Source organism: Labrus mixtus, chromosome 17, assembly GCF_963584025.1.
Source record: "Labrus mixtus chromosome 17, fLabMix1.1, whole genome shotgun sequence".
Lineage (NCBI taxonomy): Eukaryota > Metazoa > Chordata > Actinopteri > Labriformes > Labridae > Labrus > Labrus mixtus.
The window spans coordinates 4,153,944-4,173,246 of NC_083628.1; the positions used below are offsets into that span (position 1 = coordinate 4,153,944).

Below are 19,303 nucleotides of genomic sequence, written 5' to 3' on the forward strand. Positions count from 1 at the left end.
TTTGTATTCACTATTTATTTCTGTATTTCTGTGTCATTTTTCATTGACGAAATATATGTATTTATACATTTATTTTTATATTAATTGATGTTTTTTATTTATATATTTATGTATACCAATACTAGCTTTAGGGCTTAAAATCTATATTTTTTTGCTCATGACTTCTGTCTTTATTGTGCTTAAAAATGTCTGCTTAGGTTTAATTTAAGTATTTCTGTCGTGGAACAACAAATCTCATTTGTTTCCGATGACCAGTTGTCCTGGAACACTTGGGGCAAACCAAAATCAACATTAGAGAGGGGAGTCAACAATAGTGCTTTGCTTTTTCCGTCACCAAAGCAAATTAAAAAGTTGATATTTTTTATAGAATAATAAAAAATAATATAAAGCGCCAGCTGAGAAACTTAATTAAACATTAGTATTCGGAAATAATAAAATAAATAGTGTATTTCTTTTGATTTCCACCCCCCACTTACTCGGAAGTAAACAATACGCTCACATGTATGGCCAAGATGGCTGTAGACAGAAAAGTATAATATTTGTATTCTTGTAAAGCAAGCAGATTTATAAAGCATCACCCACAGTGTCATACTTTTAGGTTTACAACAATAATAGGAAACACGACAGTTTCTTGCTGAATCGAAAAACACAAAGCAAGCGGCAGAATGAGCAATATTTACATTCAGGAGCCGCCAACTAATGGAAAGGTGAGCGCCACTTTCTTCGATTTCTAAAGTCTTGTTATTTAATTTCGAATAATAAAAATCTTAGAATGTAGAGCAGAATCCCTTAATCATGCTTGGGTGTGATATTTATATGTTTGAAAGCTGTTTATTCTAAAGTCATGTGTGTGTCCTGCAGTAGTGTAAGCAATCTGTGTCAAATGAAGAATAACATTTAAAATATAAATGTTAAAATATCGTTTGAAGGCCACGCTTTGTGATTCTTCTCCACAGGTCCTGTTGAAAACCTCAGCAGGTGACATTGACATTGAGTTGTGGTCCAAGGAAGCTCCCAAAGCATGCAGGAACTTTGTGCAATTGTGCATGGAAGGTAATCATTCATATCCAGTTAAAAGATTTGATTGATCTTGTGTTTGAGGGATTTATTGTGTGTTTAACATGCTGCAGGAAAAAACACAGAAACAGCCGTATCAGTCGCCTAAAAGACCAAGTATTTAATAGTCTTATATTTTAAACAGTATTTAAAAATCATGCCAAAACATGTGAATAAAAAACTCTGTATCAGTGTTGATATTTGTAAATATATTGTATTTATTTATGTTATTTCTTTTTTTTTTTTAAATATTTATTTTTGGGCTTTTGTGCCTTCAATGGAGGGATAGGACAGTGGATAGAGTTGGAAATCAGGGAGAGAGAGAGTGGGGAAAGGAGCCACAGGCTGGATTCGAACCCGGGGCGCGCACTAACCACTGCGCCACCAGCGCCCCCCCGTATTTATATTATTTCTAATGAACCAAATAACACGTTCATTTCCATTGAAACGTACATGCAAAGTGTAACCAGATGAGCAAAGAGTCGTACAATGTGATGTTATTATTGTCTGATACGTCTCCGTCCTCTAGGTTACTATGACGGCACGCCGTTTCACCGAGTGGTGCCTGAGTTCATCGTTCAGGGTGGAGATCCCACTGGAACCGGCACAGGTGGAGAGTCCATCTATGGCCGACCGTTCAAGGTCAGACTCTGACTCCTTATTCAAACTGTCAGGAATGTATCGCACATCAAACTCATCATAAACTGGAGTAACTGTTTGTTGATGTTGTATTTTTACTTTTTAGGACGAGTTTCACTCCAGACTGCGCTTTAACCGGAGAGGTTTGGTTGCCATGGCAAATGCTGGACCGCATGATAACGGCAGTCAGTTCTTCTTCTCTTTGGGACGAGCAGATGAGCTGAACAATAAACACACCATATTCGCAAAGGTACATTTGAGCACCTTACCTGTGACCTCTTGTGTGTTTATTCTGCGCAGACATCTGACATGAGAAATGTTTCCATCCTGCATGGACCCACGTCAGGCATGCACACGTGGAATAATACGACCAGTGACGATTTCTGCATGTTTTCTTTTAATGTCCGGCAGGTGACAGGAGACACCGTTTATAATATGCTAAGATTGGCAGAAGTGGAATGTGACGGCGACGAAAGACCTTTGAATCCCCACAAGGTTAAAACTACAGAGGTATTGACTCATTCTTCTACTTGTTTGATCATTTTTAAGTCGTATGTTTTAGTGATATCAAACCGGTTTTATTTCTGTTTCTCTTAACAGGTCCTTCATTCTCCTTTTGATGACATCATTCCTCGTGAAACAAAGAAAGCCAAAAAGGACAAAGATAAAGAGGAGGGGAAGAAATCCCAGTCGAAAGCCACCAAGTGAGTCATCGGATCACCTCTGTGTGTGTGTAACTGTGAAGCAGCAACACGTGCTCAAGCAGAAAGTGAAAGTTCATGTTCATCAAAAATGATCAAAACATACAAATTAATGTGATTTGTTTGTATTATTATTACAATAAAATGTTGAATGAGCAGTCCAGTAATAGTAATAATAATAATTATAGTTAGGGCTCGACTGAAATCTGTTTTTAGTTTGAGGATTGCTTCTGCTGATGCTTCTGAATTTTGTAGGAACTTCAGTCTGTTGTCGTTTGGAGAGGAAGCTGAAGAAGAAGAGGAGGTGGCTAATCAAGTCAGCCAGGTACTCGGACACATAACTGCTGTAGTCTCTTCTGCTGCTGGCTGCCAGTTAAATAAGAGTCCAGTGTCCATTCACTCTCAGACAGATTATAAAAGAACCAGTGTGTCATATTAAGGGGGATTTATTGGCAGAACAGGAATATAATCCTCGTGAAAAGGTGTATAATCTCCTAAAAAAAGGTATATTATTGGGTTTTTACAAGGATACAGAAGAGTAAAACCAAACACTGCCTCTTCCATGTTTGGAAGGAAAGTATGATCACAGTTATTTAGCCTTTAAAAACGTGTCTCCATGACCATTACTCCCGCTCTTTTTCACATCGAATATCTAATTAAAACCAAAGCTCTCAGTAAAATTAACCCTTGGACATAAATCAGCTTAATAATGGGACAGAATCGTGGTGTGAGAACATTTATGTAAGTGTATTTTAGTTTGAAAGATTTCCCCGTGTTCCATCTGATAACATAGAGGAGGCAGGGTTCATGACCTATACTGCAGCCAGCCAGCAGGGGGAGCTCTTCATTCACCACATTACATTTGGTAGCCATGATCAGTATGTGTTTGGCTCTTCAGTGGAAATTTTAATCTCACTTTAATTATCATATTAATATGAAATCGAGTTTCAGAAATTGAGATTACTCTGCAGTTAAAAAGGTTTATTAAGAGTTTCTCTGGTTTTTGCTCAGACACTGAAGGGAAAAAGCAAAAGCAGCCACGACCTCCTGAAGGACGACCCCAGACTGAGCTCTGTTCCAGCAGTGGACAAGTAACTACAATGACTATATATACATGTTTATATATATATATTAAACATCAAAGAGGCAACTCCTCCAGCAATGTGTTATCAACAAATATTCTTTCTTTCTTAAAAAAAGGAAAAAGAAGAAGGGAGCATCAGGAGATACGCTCGAGGTATGTCGACCTGTGAAGATGAAAAGTTCGATCTTTTTGCTTTACAAACGTCATTTTTTCTGATGTTATATCTCCTTGTATTCCTTCAGACGGATGATGATGATGATGACGACGACGATGATGATGATACAGATGAAGACTCAGAGAGGAAAGCGAAGATAAGGGAGCTCATCAGTAAGAAGCTGCAGAAAGAAAAAGGTGCAGAGCTCAGTGAAGAAGAGCGAGGGAAGAAAAGCAGCCGCAGGTAAAACTGCATTTTTTTTTTTTTTTTATGTGTCAAACAGATGGAAGGTTTGTTTTGTACATATTGACTTCATCTTTGGTCACTAACAGCTTCAGAGGTATTTATAAAGCTGTTCTTCCTCTTGTAATAAGATGTAACAACCTGGTGGGGGAGCTGTTGAGCTGCGTTGTTCAGAGAAAAGGTGACCAGCACATGAAGTAACTCTCTTCCACAGAGACAGCAGCCGGGCTTCAGATGGTTCCTTTACAACATCTACTGAACACTGATTGAGGGGCTGCTTCATTCAACATTATAACAACATTATTTAATTATTAATATTTGAATTACTAACTCAATGAAATGTCAACTATTGATGAGAAAAGGAGAATTTGACAGCGATAAAGGTGACATTTCCAAACGTCTTTCCTCCGACCAATCATCTAATAATCGATCAAGTGTCTTAAAGGACAGCTGCTGATTCTCACCTTAGAGAAACAGACTGAGGTTACGTTTGGCCTTTCTGCTTGATGTGCAAAGGATTTAACAATTGGTCAAAATAGTTTCCAGTTCATATTGTTTAATTTCAGCTCTTCATGAAGTTCATCTTGAAATGTCGGGAAGGATTGAAGTCATATTTGGACACTCCTCGACTGTGGGCCGACTAAAAACAATCATTACTGCGTCAAGGGCGGTAAAGATTTGTCTTTAGGCTTGTTGTGTTTTTTTATAGGTAGAAGCAGCTTCATGTGCAAATGAATCCACCGATAACTTTGTATTTTACAGCGTGATTGAAAACATTGAACGATGTTGAGATCCAGCCCATCGAGTGTTGATCATGTTGGACGGTTGGCTTGACAACAGACGGGATCTAAATGTGATTCACGTTTGATGGTTTATGTTTAAACATCATATTGCTTATTTGTATTATTAGTTAATCGACCCATTAATACTTCATTAATAGAAAAAATTTGACATGGAAGGTTTGTTCACGAATGAGAAGACTAGCAGATCCTAATATCTTTGAAGCAAAAGTAATAAAAAGAAATACAAACAATATGAAGGAATGAAATGAAAAAAAAAGAGAAATAAAAACAATTAAAGGAATAAGAAATCAATAAAGAAGACGTTAAAACAATAAAAAGAGAATGAAAGGAAACACAAAACTGAAATCATTTCAAAGCACAAAAATTAGTGAATAAAAAAGGAATAAAATCTAAAGATTAAAAAAGACGACATGGGGAATTTTCGCTTCACTAATAATTTTGACATACAGACTATTTGTTTTATCCAGTTTTTTTTAAATTTAGCAAAAGCATTCTCTTCACATTCATAATTTCACATAATCTCAGAATAATTGCAAAACTCTTCCCTCAAACTTTCAAACATTGGAGCATTTCTTTTAGCAGGAAGAGTTGGATATGAGGCTCCCCGTACATTTAACAATTTAACTCTTCCAAAGATTTTTCCACATTACATGACGTAAAATGATTTACAAAAGAACACAGGAAGCCTTCCCCTCGGAGGGGTAGAGATCGAAAAGAAGAAAATGAAATACAGAGCAGGTTAACGGATGAAAGAAACATCAGCCATGTGCTAATAAGTCAAATCAAATCTGGTCTTTTAGGTTCGACAGCTTCAGTCCATTTGGTCTGTTTGTTTGTTTTTTTTACGTCATGTGTGACGTTTGAGTCATTTCCATTGAGAGACACTCATTCAGAGAATACGATGCTCCACTTTCTCGTGGCGTTCTCTGAGCTAACGGCGAGCCACAGGACCCCCCCCGTACCTTCCAGTTGTGTTTCTCTCACGCGTCCACATACAAACACTTACAACTCTCCGTTGCAGCTTCCTGGACCGACATCAGTGGAGCCTTTTTTTTTTCTGTTTGAAAACAGGAATGTTGGCACTCCAACCAAATTACTTTCTGTTGCTAGAAGCAAACGGTGCGTGTGTGTGAGTGAAACGAAGGTGAGAGTGGAAGGTGAGGGTGTGTGAGACGGCGTCGGGACGAAAAAAGGAGGCGAGGAGAGAAGAGGGAGTGATTTCTCTTTCATCCCTCTTTGATGCTTATTAGTTATCTCTCCTTCATATCCTCTTAACAGGTAGCCCTCAACACACGTAATCAACATACCCTTCTCTCATTAGTGCTAATGGGATAAAGAGAGGGCGCCCGCTCGGCTCTGTGTGTGTGTGTGTGTGTGTGTGTGTGTGTGTGTGTCCTGACTGACAGCCAGCCCAATGCAGGCAGACTGTAGTATATTAAACACAAGCGCAGATTGTTTTGCTACAAGAACTGTAACCCAACACAGTGGTTTGTCTTGGCAGCGAATCAAAGAGCAGGCCGGTAGGTACAGTGTTAGCCCGGGACAAAGGGGGCATTGTTGCAGGGTGAGCTCTGCTCTCCCACTGTTGCTTTTCTTTGAGCTTTCAGCTGCTCTGTGAGCAGAGGAGGGAACACCAACTGGTGTCTGGTCACCTGGGAAAAACGGAGAGAGGATGTTGAAAGCAGTTTTCATTTCTGTCTGATTGACTTTACTGATGTGGGACTTTTGTTTTCTTTAGGGCAAATCTTTTTTTTTTTCTTCTTCTTTTGAAACAGGGCTCTATATTTGACATATTTTTGAGTTTATTAATAACTTGTCGGGATGCTGGTGGCCTAGCGTTTAGTGTGCAGAGGCTAAAGTCCTCGAGGCTGGGCGGCCCGGGGTTCAAATCTGACCTGTGGCTCCTTTCCCGCATGTCGATTCTCACTCTTTCACTCTTCCTGGTTTCTGACTCTATCCACTGTCCTATCTCTAAAATGAATGCATAAAATGTTGTTCTTTCCTCACAATGAGAATAACAAAGTGTGTTTTTAACCAGAAACAGCCTTTACAGCCCTGTCTTAAAGCTCCTGTCGAGAGTTTTTAGCTGGTAATGAAACAGACTGAAATGAATAGTTAAGCCTCTTCATGACCTTCTAGAGCAAATGAGACTATCAGGAACAAGATTTATTGTTTTTAAAGTGTGAATCCCTTGTCCTGGGTTGTGTGTCATATGAGTGGATTGACAGCGTTAAGCAGGAACAGCCTTTTTATGCTTTTCATTGAATTAGTGATGCATTTGATTTGACACAGGATAAGGTCTTTCATCAGACAACACGTCTCACATGTTCGGTGGGCAAATCAGCAAAGAGAACAGATGTAACACTTGGTTCACAGGAGGCGCAAAAGTGACCTGACTCCGTTGACAACAGCAGTCTTTTTCACCTGCTGAAAACGGGATCTGCTTGCCTACCACCGCCTTGTTTGGTTTTTCTGTTTTTTTGTTATCATGTGGGGATACTTTGCTGATCTTGTTTGTACATGTGTACGTAGTGTTTCCTGATTTAAAAAAAAAAAAAAGTTCACCCTGTTGTCTTTTAACAGTTCAATACTACAACTCTCTGTCGTGAAAATGTCAACAAACGCTGATCCTGCAGCCTCTTTTAACTCACATGGTCAGATATCTACCCGGCAACAGTAGTTACAAGTATTAGAAAATAACTTTATGATGGTTAATTGATGGTTACTTTGTTTCTGAAGGTCATACAGAGCAATCAGTATTATTTTCAGTCTGGTTGATAAATTGTTAATAAGAACTCTTAACATGAGTGAGTTAAATCCAGGTTATTACATGCCTGTTTTAAATACTCGATTCTGATTGGCCTGGTACGTATAGCAACTGTCTGCTATACCTTTAATAGCAGGCCGAACAGAGTCTGATGTCGAACTAGAAATTACCATAGAAGATGCACCCGCCAGTTTTAAATTGTTTGCATGGCAGCGTTTTGGGTACAGACCGAGAGACAAGACATTTTGCATCTTGTGATTTGTGACATTTTTGTGACTTTCAATCGGATAAAGTACTATTTTTTCCAGTCATATATCTTGTCTTCCAAGTTTTCTCAAAAAATTGTGTCAAAATATATCCTCGTCTAGTTGTCGTGAATCCAACATGGTGTACCGTCTCGTCAGCTGAGTGTATCGTCAGTCCTCTACGTTGCAGCCATTACAGCTCATCCCAGCTGTTGACTTAAGTAAAACAATTCAATTCCTTTAATTTCCCGTGAGTCATTTAAACCCCGATCTATATATGTATTTAAAAAAAACAGGGCTCATCGTTGAACCCTAAGAATAATTCTTTAAAACTCTCACGTTGAGTGTTCGATGTGTGATCAGTTTTTTGGTTTCTGCAGTGCACTCAGGTCTCAGTTGGAGGGGGGGATGGGGGATGGGGGAGTTAACAATACTTATTGTATTTCTTCCCCCCCAAAGTCCAGGCGTGCTGAGACGACCTTGGAATCTGGATTCTCCCTGAAACCAAAATAGTTTTTTACATCAGGTCCAAACTATCCGACATCGCAGCCAGATGATATTCCACTGCGATGTCCTTTCATTGCAAAACGCTTGGACTTGTTCACATTCACGAGAAAGTTGCCAAGTAATGTTGCTCTGTACCTGTGGTGAGCAAGTTAAGAGGCACTTTAAAAGATGAGTCATATCTGTGAAGACAGGTCCTGTTTAGTTTGACTCGTCTTGCTGTGATGTTTTGATGTTGTTTTGAAGCTCTTGTGCTCACAGTTTGACGCTTCTTTTAATGCTGCTATTGATCAAGTGCGGTGTTGCTGTGTTTGAAGTATGGCCTCTTTCGGGGGGTTTGCTTCATAAAAGACACTACTGAATGAAGTCCCAAAAGCAGTGTATGTGGTAGTCGCCACTTTTGTTAAACCCGACGGGGCATGACTGGGGAAGCAAAACGCTTCCATATGGTTGTGGGACACAGTGTGAGCTGCTCCTGCCAGCGGGGCCTGGCTCCCTCTGCTGTCTCTGGTAATCGCTTTCCATTTACTGCTGACTGAAGATAATGACAGAACTGCACTTCCTGTTATTTATATCACTTGTTATCACATACTTATATATATATATGGTGTGTACAGTATGTGGAGGCTGAGTGAGAGTCTAATGATACAGGTGGAATGACTTCAATAGAGCCCTTAAAATCAAGGTGCTATCAAGATTATCACATCATGCACATGGTGGCCATTTACAGTGTGTCATTAGACCAATACAATGGTGCTTTAGGGCTTGTGTGTAAGTTTATGGACAGAGCCATTTCTAAGGGCCTTAGTGAAACACAATTGCTGTGTCTAAATAACAAGTCTGGAACAATCTACAACCATGAAACACAACTGAACAAGAATCAAGAAATTTAAAAGGAATAAATGTTTTTTTTTGTAGCCTAAACCAACTAATTGCTGTGTTGTTTCTTTTATCGTACTGTTTCTGTATTTGTCTTTTTGCCACTCCGGTCTTGAAGAAAGCCTTCCTCTAGCCTTGTGGACAGTGTAACCTAAATGGGACATCAGACACTAATGATCCTGCCCAAGTGGCCTAACCCTGGACGCTGCGTCACACTCTATTAATTGGCTGCACCTGTCTCTTGTCATCGGTCATAACCCAACGCGTTCGCAAGGAAAGGTTGCAGAGATCAAGAAGCATTCGGCTCTGCTTTTGTGCAGAAAACTGCTTGAGATAATCCAGTTCTTGGCAGTAGGATTGTGTATGTTTTGGAACTGCCAGGTTTACACATCCCTGGCCCACTGTAGCATGCCTGCCCCATATGGGGCACTTGCTGGCTGGAAACAGTTCCAGACAGCGATGCATGTCTAGGACGAGGAGGGTGAAGACTTTTGGAAAGGAATAAAAAACCAGCAGAACTCCACTTGGACTGTGATCAACATCAACATCTGACAGTGTGCACATTTTCTGTGTCTTTAAGAGGAACAGAAAAATTCACAACTTGATATATAAGTGATATAAATGTCAAGAAAAGAATCACCCTGTATTCTACAAGATTCATAACTTTCTCCCCTCATAACTTACTAACTGAATTCCAGAGGATCTTGTCAATAATGGAGAGCTTCTTAAAGAGGAACCTTGGTCCACTGCGTGGGTAATGTGTTGGTCGAGATCACTCTGCTAAGTCATGCAAATTCCTGTGTTGAGGTTGGATTCCTCCACTCCAGCTCACAGTTCTCCTTGGCTTTTGACCAAGCCATGGAGTGCCCCCTGAGGGGAGTTCACCCAGCCATCTTGTTATTCTAGCACATTCATCCACATCACTTGCTAGGTCATTAGACTGGTTTGAGTCCTCCATAGCAGTAGAAGCTGCTGCTGGCACTCCTAATAAGACTAAGGAGTTAAATTTAACTTCTTAATATACTTAAGACTTTAAATTCCAATTGCATAGTGGTGATATTTTCCCGTTGAATTATTTTTGATTCCATCGATAATTACATTTCCTAAATTCTCTTAAAGGCTGGAAAATGAGAATCCAAAGAAATCCAAAAAAGGAAAGTGAGTCTGCTTGTGCATTTTGGAAACCAATTGAATTTTTGATGAACCATACAGTCATCACTGTACTATTTTTAAGGTTGTTGAATTCCTGTGTTCGCCTCAGACTCCTGCCAGACACTGGAGTATTAAATACAATGTCTGAATCATGAGAGAGTTCTTGGTCTACTGCCAATCACTTCTTATGCTTTCTTTATGAAAAGTTAATCATCCACAGCTCTCTGGGTTTCACTGTTTTTGAATTTTCTGAAAGAGTGACAGTAGCTGGCAGGCCCCAAGTGCACCCAGACCACTGGGAATAGCAGGGATCCACACAAAAAAACACTTAACCCATTTAGTTATTTTTATCTGGCAACTTATGGCAACATCTGAGCAGCTTCTCTTTCTCTGCTCAGCCTTCTGTTTTTTAGATGATCATCAGAATGTACTCTCCTGTTGGCAAATGGAGATCCTGTTGATAGATTGATGGATTGAGAGATTGATGGATGTGTCTTTGTCATTGGCAGCAGAAATACTGCGTGAGACTGGTTCAAATCTATTTTTCAAACTGAATTATTTTCAATAGTGGTGATGTCTCCTCTTCTATGGCTTTCTATGGCCTCTATGAACTGTGGTGTTCCCCAAGGCTCAATCCTTCTACCCCTGTTGTTAAGTTATACAGTAAAGGCAAAGGCCGGCATAAATGAATAGATGCCTGATCTAAATGAAAGAAAGAGTTTACATTGCAACGTATGTCAAAGAAATCTCTAAAATCATGTACATATAAATGCTTTGTCCTCCAGAGATCTCTGACAAGTTTATTTTTACAACTATGAAGTGTCCTGCGATACAACCGTACTAGAGTCTTAAAAAAAAGTGTATTTAAGTTTAAAAAAAAAAAAGGAAATCTTAACGTCCGAAATGGCCAAATTAGATTTTTCTACATCTCCAATACTGGTAATGGTGCCTGCCCCAGTCAAAACTTGAGAAATTTTCCAATATAGGTCAACCATTTTTGAATTTTTGTTTAGTCTTATGTATTCTTGAGTATGGAAAAACAAAACAATTTGTAGTGTTGTGATGTGAGGGTCTTGGCAGGAATTTGCTGAGCCCTAAGGTGTGACTCAACAGGTGTTGTTGGGGCTTTTCCTGTCCTCTCTGGCCTCTTTCTCTTTATTAGCACCAGGGCTGTGGAGCCGATTGTTTGGCTATTGCCTAGGATACGTCTCTTGTTTTCTGAATGGCAGCATGTTAAGGCAAGTCGAAAATGATCACTTAGCCGAGCAGTTCCTCACTGTATTATATATGACTCAAAAAAAACCTCACCTCTCAGCTCTGGAAATGAATGGACTGTATTCAAGTAAGAGCCTGAGGTCGGTGTGATAGTACCTCGTCTGTGTGTCCAGCGTTTGATACTAAATTGTAGGGCAATTTGTGAAAAATCTCTTTCACCAATATGTTTCAGCCAATTGATATTCTCCTACATGAACTCAACTGAAACCCTTTATTGTCATTGTGTGACAGGATTCAGCAAGATTAGGAGCGCCAACTCTGGTGTTGGCATAAAAGTTAAAAGGGTATGCTTGTATAAAATATTAAAACATTTACACAGACAAAGCATACGCTGTACATTGAAAAATATTTTAAAAAAAACTACATCACATCAGATGTTTCAATAAATATCCAAGCAAAGTGCCAGAGTCAAAGTGCTGTAGTACTGACGAATTATAAATAGATCATTTATTTAGCTGCCTTATATAGTAATAGTCTTTTATAGAGAGAGTATTGTTGTGAGGTTCTTTAGGAAATACATCATCCATCAGACAGAGCTCAAATACACGGATCCTGTGAAATCAGTTGATAAACATAAATTGAAGATAAAGTGCCTATATGTTTTACTTTTGACATATTTTTAACATTTGTCTGGAATCAAGTTCTTCCAGCTAAAAAAACAAAATCAAATGTATACATTTCAAAAAGTGTTAATTGAATATTATGAAGCCAACCTTTATTTTGTCACTTCTGAGTTACCCTACATGAAATGAGTGCCAAAAAGGTTTGTTGTCATTGCTTCTAGACAGAGCTTTGCAGGCAACTTTCTCGTGCAGGCCAAGTCCAACTCTCTGCCAAAGAGTTCTGCTCTTGGCAACTCCGTCTAAAACTCAGCTGCAACATTTTTTCTTCAGGAAAGAGAGGACTAACAACTGTATGTCTGACTGATTCCTCATGTGTATCCGTAAGAGCTGCAGGGAAGCTAACAAAGAAAAGACATGGCTTCAAATTGGGTCAAAGCTCTTAATTTTTACCAAGGCACATTCAGTTAAAATATCCATCAGTTTGATCCCCTGAAGGCTTTGTGAAATGTCTATGTCAGAATATAAACAATGGTTAACATGAGTGTTGGAAAGGTAGACACAGAAGAGTGAACGTTTCAGATAAAAAGAAAAGAAGAAGATATAAATGTATGTCAGTGCTGAGGAGAAGCAGATGTAAGAAACAAAGGCAGCCATTGTTTGGTCTGGAGATGCCTCACATGTTTCTAGGCCAGGGGCCCAGACTGAGCAGCTTACCTGTGCTTTGTGGCTCTGCAATAGAACGGGACAAAAACAGAACTGTCAGGCAGTACAAAAATATTATCATTTCCTAACATAACATATCTGCTCTAAAACTGGCAGTAGACTCAATCATATGAAAGGGAACAATAATCAGCATTGCTGGCCCTGGTTCAGACGAGCATTTAGCCTTGCATGAGCTGGGCCTCAGGCCACCTGCCAAAGGGGACGCTACCTTGAGTCAAGTAACAAGGATGTGCCTTAGCCTGCCGCTGTCATCCTGTTAAAGATTTTATAAGGGTGGCTGGACATGAACAGTGCCTGTAATATTTAATGTTGTTCCACTTGAGGGAAGGATGTATAAAGTCTTTCATTACATCTGCCACTAACATAGCATGACAGTTGTTTATTTAAGGTATCAAAGGATGTTTCTGTAATTCATTGCACACAGCTTGTTATTTTGCCATGGGGTTTTATCCATAGTGCATGCTTATGCTTATTGAAAGGTTGGAACTCGAGCCAAACATGTTGGACTTGATTGGTACTCATGTTATGACCTGGCAAGCCCAACAATAAAAAGGACAACTTGATGTGGCATTGCAATTACATTTCATGAAGGGCACATCATTGTTGTGTACCTGGATTTGAAGGGACACTTGTCAGTGTTGAATTAAGACTTGCCTGGATTGACTCCTCAGAGTTTAGCTAGGGTGCAACTTGGGTGGATTTGGGATTTGTTCCTTTTGATTTAAGAATAATTTGGGACTTGATATTCTTGACTTTACATTTAATTTGGCAGTTGATGAGCTTGACTTTGTACTTCCCTCAAGCTACATTGCATTTGATTTCGGTCTTCTTATTTTGATTTTGGACTTGTTTCGCTTGACTTTTGACTTGCTAGGCTCAACATTGGGCTTCATTTTGGACCAAGTGCTCTTGATTTGGGACATGTTTGTCTTTATGAAAGCATTATTTGTCATTAACTTGAGACTTTTTGTTCATGACTTGCCTGTATTTTGAGTATTTGTTGGTCTTGACTTTGATAAGACTTAAGACTTAGCGTCATTGACTGGATGGTTGTCGGTCTTGACTGTCGACTTGGCTTGTAACTTGCTGGTCATGACTTGTACTCTGACACTGGTCTTACGTTAGTTGTTACAGCCCATCAATTGGAACTTCCTGGTCTATGACTTGTTGATCTATACTTGAAATACTCCATATGCTTTTTGTTTTTCTTGCCCTACAATTCGTTGGTTTCGTTATAGGACTTTGTGGTCTTGACTGGATTTCTCTATCTGTTGACTGGAGACTTGGCTTGGACTTTCTGATATTTTTAAGTCTTGCTGTTCTAAGGACACCAACCTTGCTTCCATTGGACTTGAGTTGGGATTTTATTTGGGTCTTATTGGTGTTGACTTGAACCTTGACTTGGGACTTTATGGTCTTCACTTTGGCCTTGACTTTGAACATTTTGGTCTTTACTTTGGAGTTCCTGGATATATTTTTTGTCCCTCATTTGAGACGTGTTTGTGAAAACTTGGAACAGATCTTAAGTCTATGAAAAGGTTGGTCTACAGTTTAAGACTTCTGAGTCTAAACTGTAGATTTTGTGGCTTTGACCTGACAAACCTGCTTGGGACTTTAAAAAAACAATATTTTCCAACCAGTGAATCCACTTCTTATCAAAAGTAGTCATACCAAATAAAATGCTTCTTGAAGACGCAGCACATACAATGTTTCTGCTTACGCTAGATCTTTAAAGAGTTAGAATATAGATCCGCAATCATCCATACGGTTGAGTGACAGAATCTGAATCCATTACAAATGCTCAGAACATTGAATGAAGGTATATTGAACTAATGGGTTAACATTTCCAGCTTTAATGAGTCCTACTTTCATGCAAATTGCTCGTCTCGAAACAAGAAACACATTGACATTTTTCTCACTTGAGTCTGCTCTCTTCTAGTGCTGTCCAGGAGCCTGGAGGGGGAACAATTACTTTATTAAGGCTCCATTACATTTATTGGGGCAAAACAAGCTTTTAATGTACATTCTTCATCCTGACACTTGCACAGAGTGTTTATACCCACATAATTAATCACGGGCATTACATTTTCAGAACAATTGGTGTTTGTTTGTGCATACCATAGTATGAATTTATTTTTAAAAGGGAATATGTAAACGCTTCTTTTACAGCCGGAGCCAATGGGACCAAAAGACTTCTCAAAACTTTGATTAAACACTTGTCATGATCTGCTTTAGTCTCTGAATCTGTACGTATGAATTATTTTAATTAATTAAATTAATTACTTTTGATTTTAAACTCCTCATTTCTCTACTTCCAGTGATGAATTGCGGAAAGAGGCGCGTCAGTTGAAGAAGGACCTACAGGCCATAAAACAAAGAAAAGAAGAGGGTTTCAAACCTGCAGTGGAAGAAGTCAAGGAAGGTATGTGGGCAGATTTTCTATCCCCTTCATTTACTGATAGATGTTTATCACTGTTACCCATTACACTGTAAATTTATGGGTGGTTGATAATATACTGTACATGGATCTTGACAGGAAGTCTTTTACCGCAGAGCCCTAAGTGTGAACAAAGTTTCTAAGAGGGTGGTCTGTGCTGCATTCTCTGCTAATGGACACTAACACAGGCAACCCTCTGATTTTGTCAATTAGTAACAGACGTCTATTTTTCCCCCCAAAGGGTCTACATTTTTGTGTTAAAGCTCTCAGAAATGTGTGTGTGGGGAAATTGTTGAGTGGCTGCTATAGTTGCACATTGAATCCTGTTGTGTGTTTGTTAGTCTGCAGCTTTTTGGTCGATGTTAAAATAAATAAAATCTACCCCCCCCCCCCGCCAATCTCCTCCGGTCCTCACCACACCGATGTCTGTCATAACGCAGTCAATCTTCGGGTATTTTTGCTGATGCTAAGACAGATTTTTGAAAATGACTAAAGCCTCTGAGGCCGGAGGTTAGCATTGTGTAGTTGTGCAACAAAACAAAATTGTTCACGGGGGGTCCTGCAGTCTAACTGATGGATTACCACCAGACAAACCCTCCAAAAAAAAAAATCATAATGGGCTTTTTTTGTTGCTCAAACATTGTTTTTGTCTGCACAAACACTGATGGTTTTATGTTTTATAACCCAGACACTGATTTGTTCAAGATTTAAGACAAAAGAGAACAAAATACAATTACTGCATTGTACTGAAAGATTAACAAAGAATGTGTTGCTCTTAGTGATATCTGCATAGAGTTAAGCTGTTTAAGAAAACACACTAAGCAGAAAGAATCCTTCTCTTAATCAATCCAGTTATAAAGTCAAGTGCTGAGTCATTAACGGCCCTACATTGTTTGACCTGAGTGGCATCTAGCCTGAGCTCCCCCATTATCTCACAAAGTATTTCTACTCTGCCAGGAAACCTTTTGTTTTGCACTTCTCTTTGCAGCTCAGCCAGAGGCAGGGCGTTGTTTTTAAGAGTTCTTCATTACATTTCTTTGTTGGAAGCGAAAGTTAATTCCATTAAATGGGATTCTTAGATGTCATGGGCCAATGGCCACTGCAGGGGAGACGGATGTCAGCTGAGCTCAGATGCTGTAAATCTTCGAACCCAGCTCAACCTGCTGAGGAACACTGTGGCGAGGGCTCGTTTTATCTCGTCCCTCTTGTGAAGCTGCACACACACACACACATTAAATCTCACATTGACACTGTCATCCCTTAAAGCTTAAATCATTCTCCTGGTTCTGCTCCAGCCTCTGTGAAGGTCAACCTTCTGGTCTCATCTCCCCCCACATGCTTCTGAAACTGGTCAGTGTGGGCTGAGTGGGGATGGACATCACGCTATCTTTGTCAGAACTGCAACCAACAGTTAATCATCATCATTGATTTATTCATCAATCACATGGTTTTTAAATCCTTAAAGACTAGTAGGAAATTGTTTAATGGTTTATTTTGTATGTGAACAGTCACAAACCTAAAGGAAGGAGTAATAGATGTGTAAGTAAGACATTTTCAACAATAGAACAACCTTTTTTGTGGCTGGAAACAAAATATTTTTAAAGTAAAATGATTTGAGAAATGTCTTTCAGCAATAGTTCCTCAAACTTACAAACCTTTTAACAACTAAACATAAAAAAAAAAAACATTAATATTAGATAAGAAGAGGTGAAAAATATAATCATCAGAGCCAAAAGTGGCCCCTCGTTTTGCCGATATATCCACCAAATTTGCTCTTCAGTCTTTCCACAAATCTTTGTAAAAACATGATTTCCAGAAATATATAAAAACCTGAAAATAAAAAACCTGTCAAGCCTTGTTGTCTGTATCACCGACTGCTCCATGATACTGTCCCTTAGTTCTTAATGTTAACTTTTATATATCTTCATTCTTTGGGTTAAGAAGGCTTAATTGAAAAAACTGACAGACTGATTTGGGTGTTTGATCAATTATCCCTTCAACCGAAAAACCTTTATTCTCAGAAGTCTTGAGGATTTGAATGTTTTTGTCTGGTCAAACCAACCAGACAAAAACAAGTGGTTGAGACGAAAACCATATGGTGTTATATGCCCCCTTTTCCCCCTGTTTACGATGTTTGTCTGCGCTGTCAGCGGTCAAATACAAGCCACCACCAAAATAGCCTAAAGTAACGGTAATAATGTTGTTGATACAGTCTGAGTACAGATTTCTTGTCGGTGGAATATGAATCATTGCTTCCCAACAATTCTAACCAAAACCAGAGAAATCTTTATAGATTTAGTCAAAATGTTTTGACGTTGTTATTTGTGATTCTTTGGTTTTGAGTAGACGTTAGAGTCCAATGGGATTTTTGTTTTCTTTGTTTTGTTAGTAAGATACTTGTTGGGGAAAAATAGTTTCAAACACCACATACAAAGCGCTCCTTTGGGTCCTTCCAATATGTCCCCCAAGTGTGAACTTTTGAGACTGATTTATGCTTGAAGTGCTACAGCACAACCAATTGGTCAAATCCCCCCAAATTCGTCATGGCTATTCAGACCGCATATACACAGTTGTCCACCAAATGTTGTTCCAATTGCATAAACTGTTGATGAGCAATGACACTTTGTAACAAAAGCACTGCCAAAAGCATTTAAGGCAACTCTGAGGTTCGTCCATAGCAAACGGAGAATGAAGATCACAAAAGAGTAACACAGAGTAACACGTCCTCCATAGTTTAAGAATATGGCTTATTATCTTATTTTAGCAGATTCATCTGAACCCACATAATTTAGTTCCTGAGCCGTACAATGAAAAAGCTACAGGCCAATACCTAAGGTTCGCTCGTCATTGATGGGTACAAACAGTTAGTCATTTACCTGGAAAAAGTATAGAAGCATGTTTTTGTTTTTACTGTACAGTACTTTCCCCCGAAAATTACAACTTATAAAGCGATGCATACATGCCAAATACAACCTCTGTCTGCTCTGAGGTGATCAAAATTACATTTGCATATAATAACTAAGATAATAACACACTTACTGGATAGTTTATTCAAATGTATGGAGGTAAAATGTGTAAAAAGTCTTCCATTATGCCTTGTGCAGATACATAAAATAAACTGAGAAGACACCAAATAGAGCTCTTAAATGGTCAGACCCAATAACGCCCAGTAGCATGACAGCACATAACTTACATTAAAGCATGTTTTTGTAATTTGGGGTTTTTCTCGGCCTTGGCTGAACAGCTTTGTATGAAGGCCATTCTGAAACTATACTGTCCTTTCAATGCCGCCATAAGTTATCCCAAGTAGATATGTTACAGGTTATGCCTGATTGCTCTAGTTTTTTTATTATACTTGTTCAGTATATAAGTGTTACAGCAGTGGTAATTTAAACTAACACCTACTATATCTATGACTAAATTATGTAATGTGAGATTTTGTTCAATATGGCGCCAACGATGTGAAATGTGATACATCAACAGATATTAAAGAGTGTTAAGAGTTTATAGTTCTTATACTGATGTGCAAGACAACAAATAAGCTATAACTTCCAGTTTCTCTGTCGCTCTGCAGTTCTTCAGATTTGTACACAAAACCTGTGTTTGCAACATTTCCCTCCTGAATCCAAAACCAATCAAAGAAGCAGGTTTTTTTCTTGACTAAATCGGCACCAGGGTAGAAAAAAGATAGTTAAAGGTTCATCTGATAGAATCAAAATGGTTAAAAGCATGGCCAGTAATACCCAAGCCACCATCTAACACGTAAAATGTACACATAATGGGTATATTTGTTTATCCAGAATGCTGACTTAGCGATAATGAGATAATTAAAACTTCAGTGTGGATCCCTTTTTGAAACAAGATTTACGTGTGATCGGGATTTGCATATTTTTTTTGTCTACTCGCTACACATTTTGACAGCTGTTGGGAAAGTTTATTTATTACTGGACGCTTCTGAAGCAGTCTTTGTTATTGCATAATCCAAAGATGGATAGCTGGGGTTGACCTCAAAGTACCAACTGACAAAATCATTTTTGATGTGTTTTTGATGGATGATCGGCGGTAATTCCTCGCAGCT

At 38.9% G+C, this 19,303-nt stretch overlaps 1 protein-coding gene across 1 annotated transcript in view; it reads left to right on the top strand.

Moving 5' to 3' along the window:
• Positions 1 to 480: 480 nt before the first annotated feature.
• cwc27 (CWC27 spliceosome associated cyclophilin) overlaps positions 481 to 19,303 on the top strand; it is a 29,448-nt gene continuing 10,625 nt past the window's right edge. Inside the window, exons 1-11 of the mRNA XM_061061334.1 lie at positions 481 to 707; positions 957 to 1,053; positions 1,586 to 1,698; positions 1,802 to 1,945; positions 2,107 to 2,205; positions 2,296 to 2,399; positions 2,652 to 2,721; positions 3,408 to 3,487; positions 3,597 to 3,633; positions 3,723 to 3,877; positions 15,107 to 15,210. Coding sequence (XP_060917317.1) covers positions 666 to 707; positions 957 to 1,053; positions 1,586 to 1,698; positions 1,802 to 1,945; positions 2,107 to 2,205; positions 2,296 to 2,399; positions 2,652 to 2,721; positions 3,408 to 3,487; positions 3,597 to 3,633; positions 3,723 to 3,877; positions 15,107 to 15,210 — 1,045 coding nt within the window. The 5' untranslated portion in view covers positions 481 to 665. The remainder of the gene's footprint in view (positions 708 to 956; positions 1,054 to 1,585; positions 1,699 to 1,801; positions 1,946 to 2,106; positions 2,206 to 2,295; positions 2,400 to 2,651; positions 2,722 to 3,407; positions 3,488 to 3,596; positions 3,634 to 3,722; positions 3,878 to 15,106; positions 15,211 to 19,303) is intronic.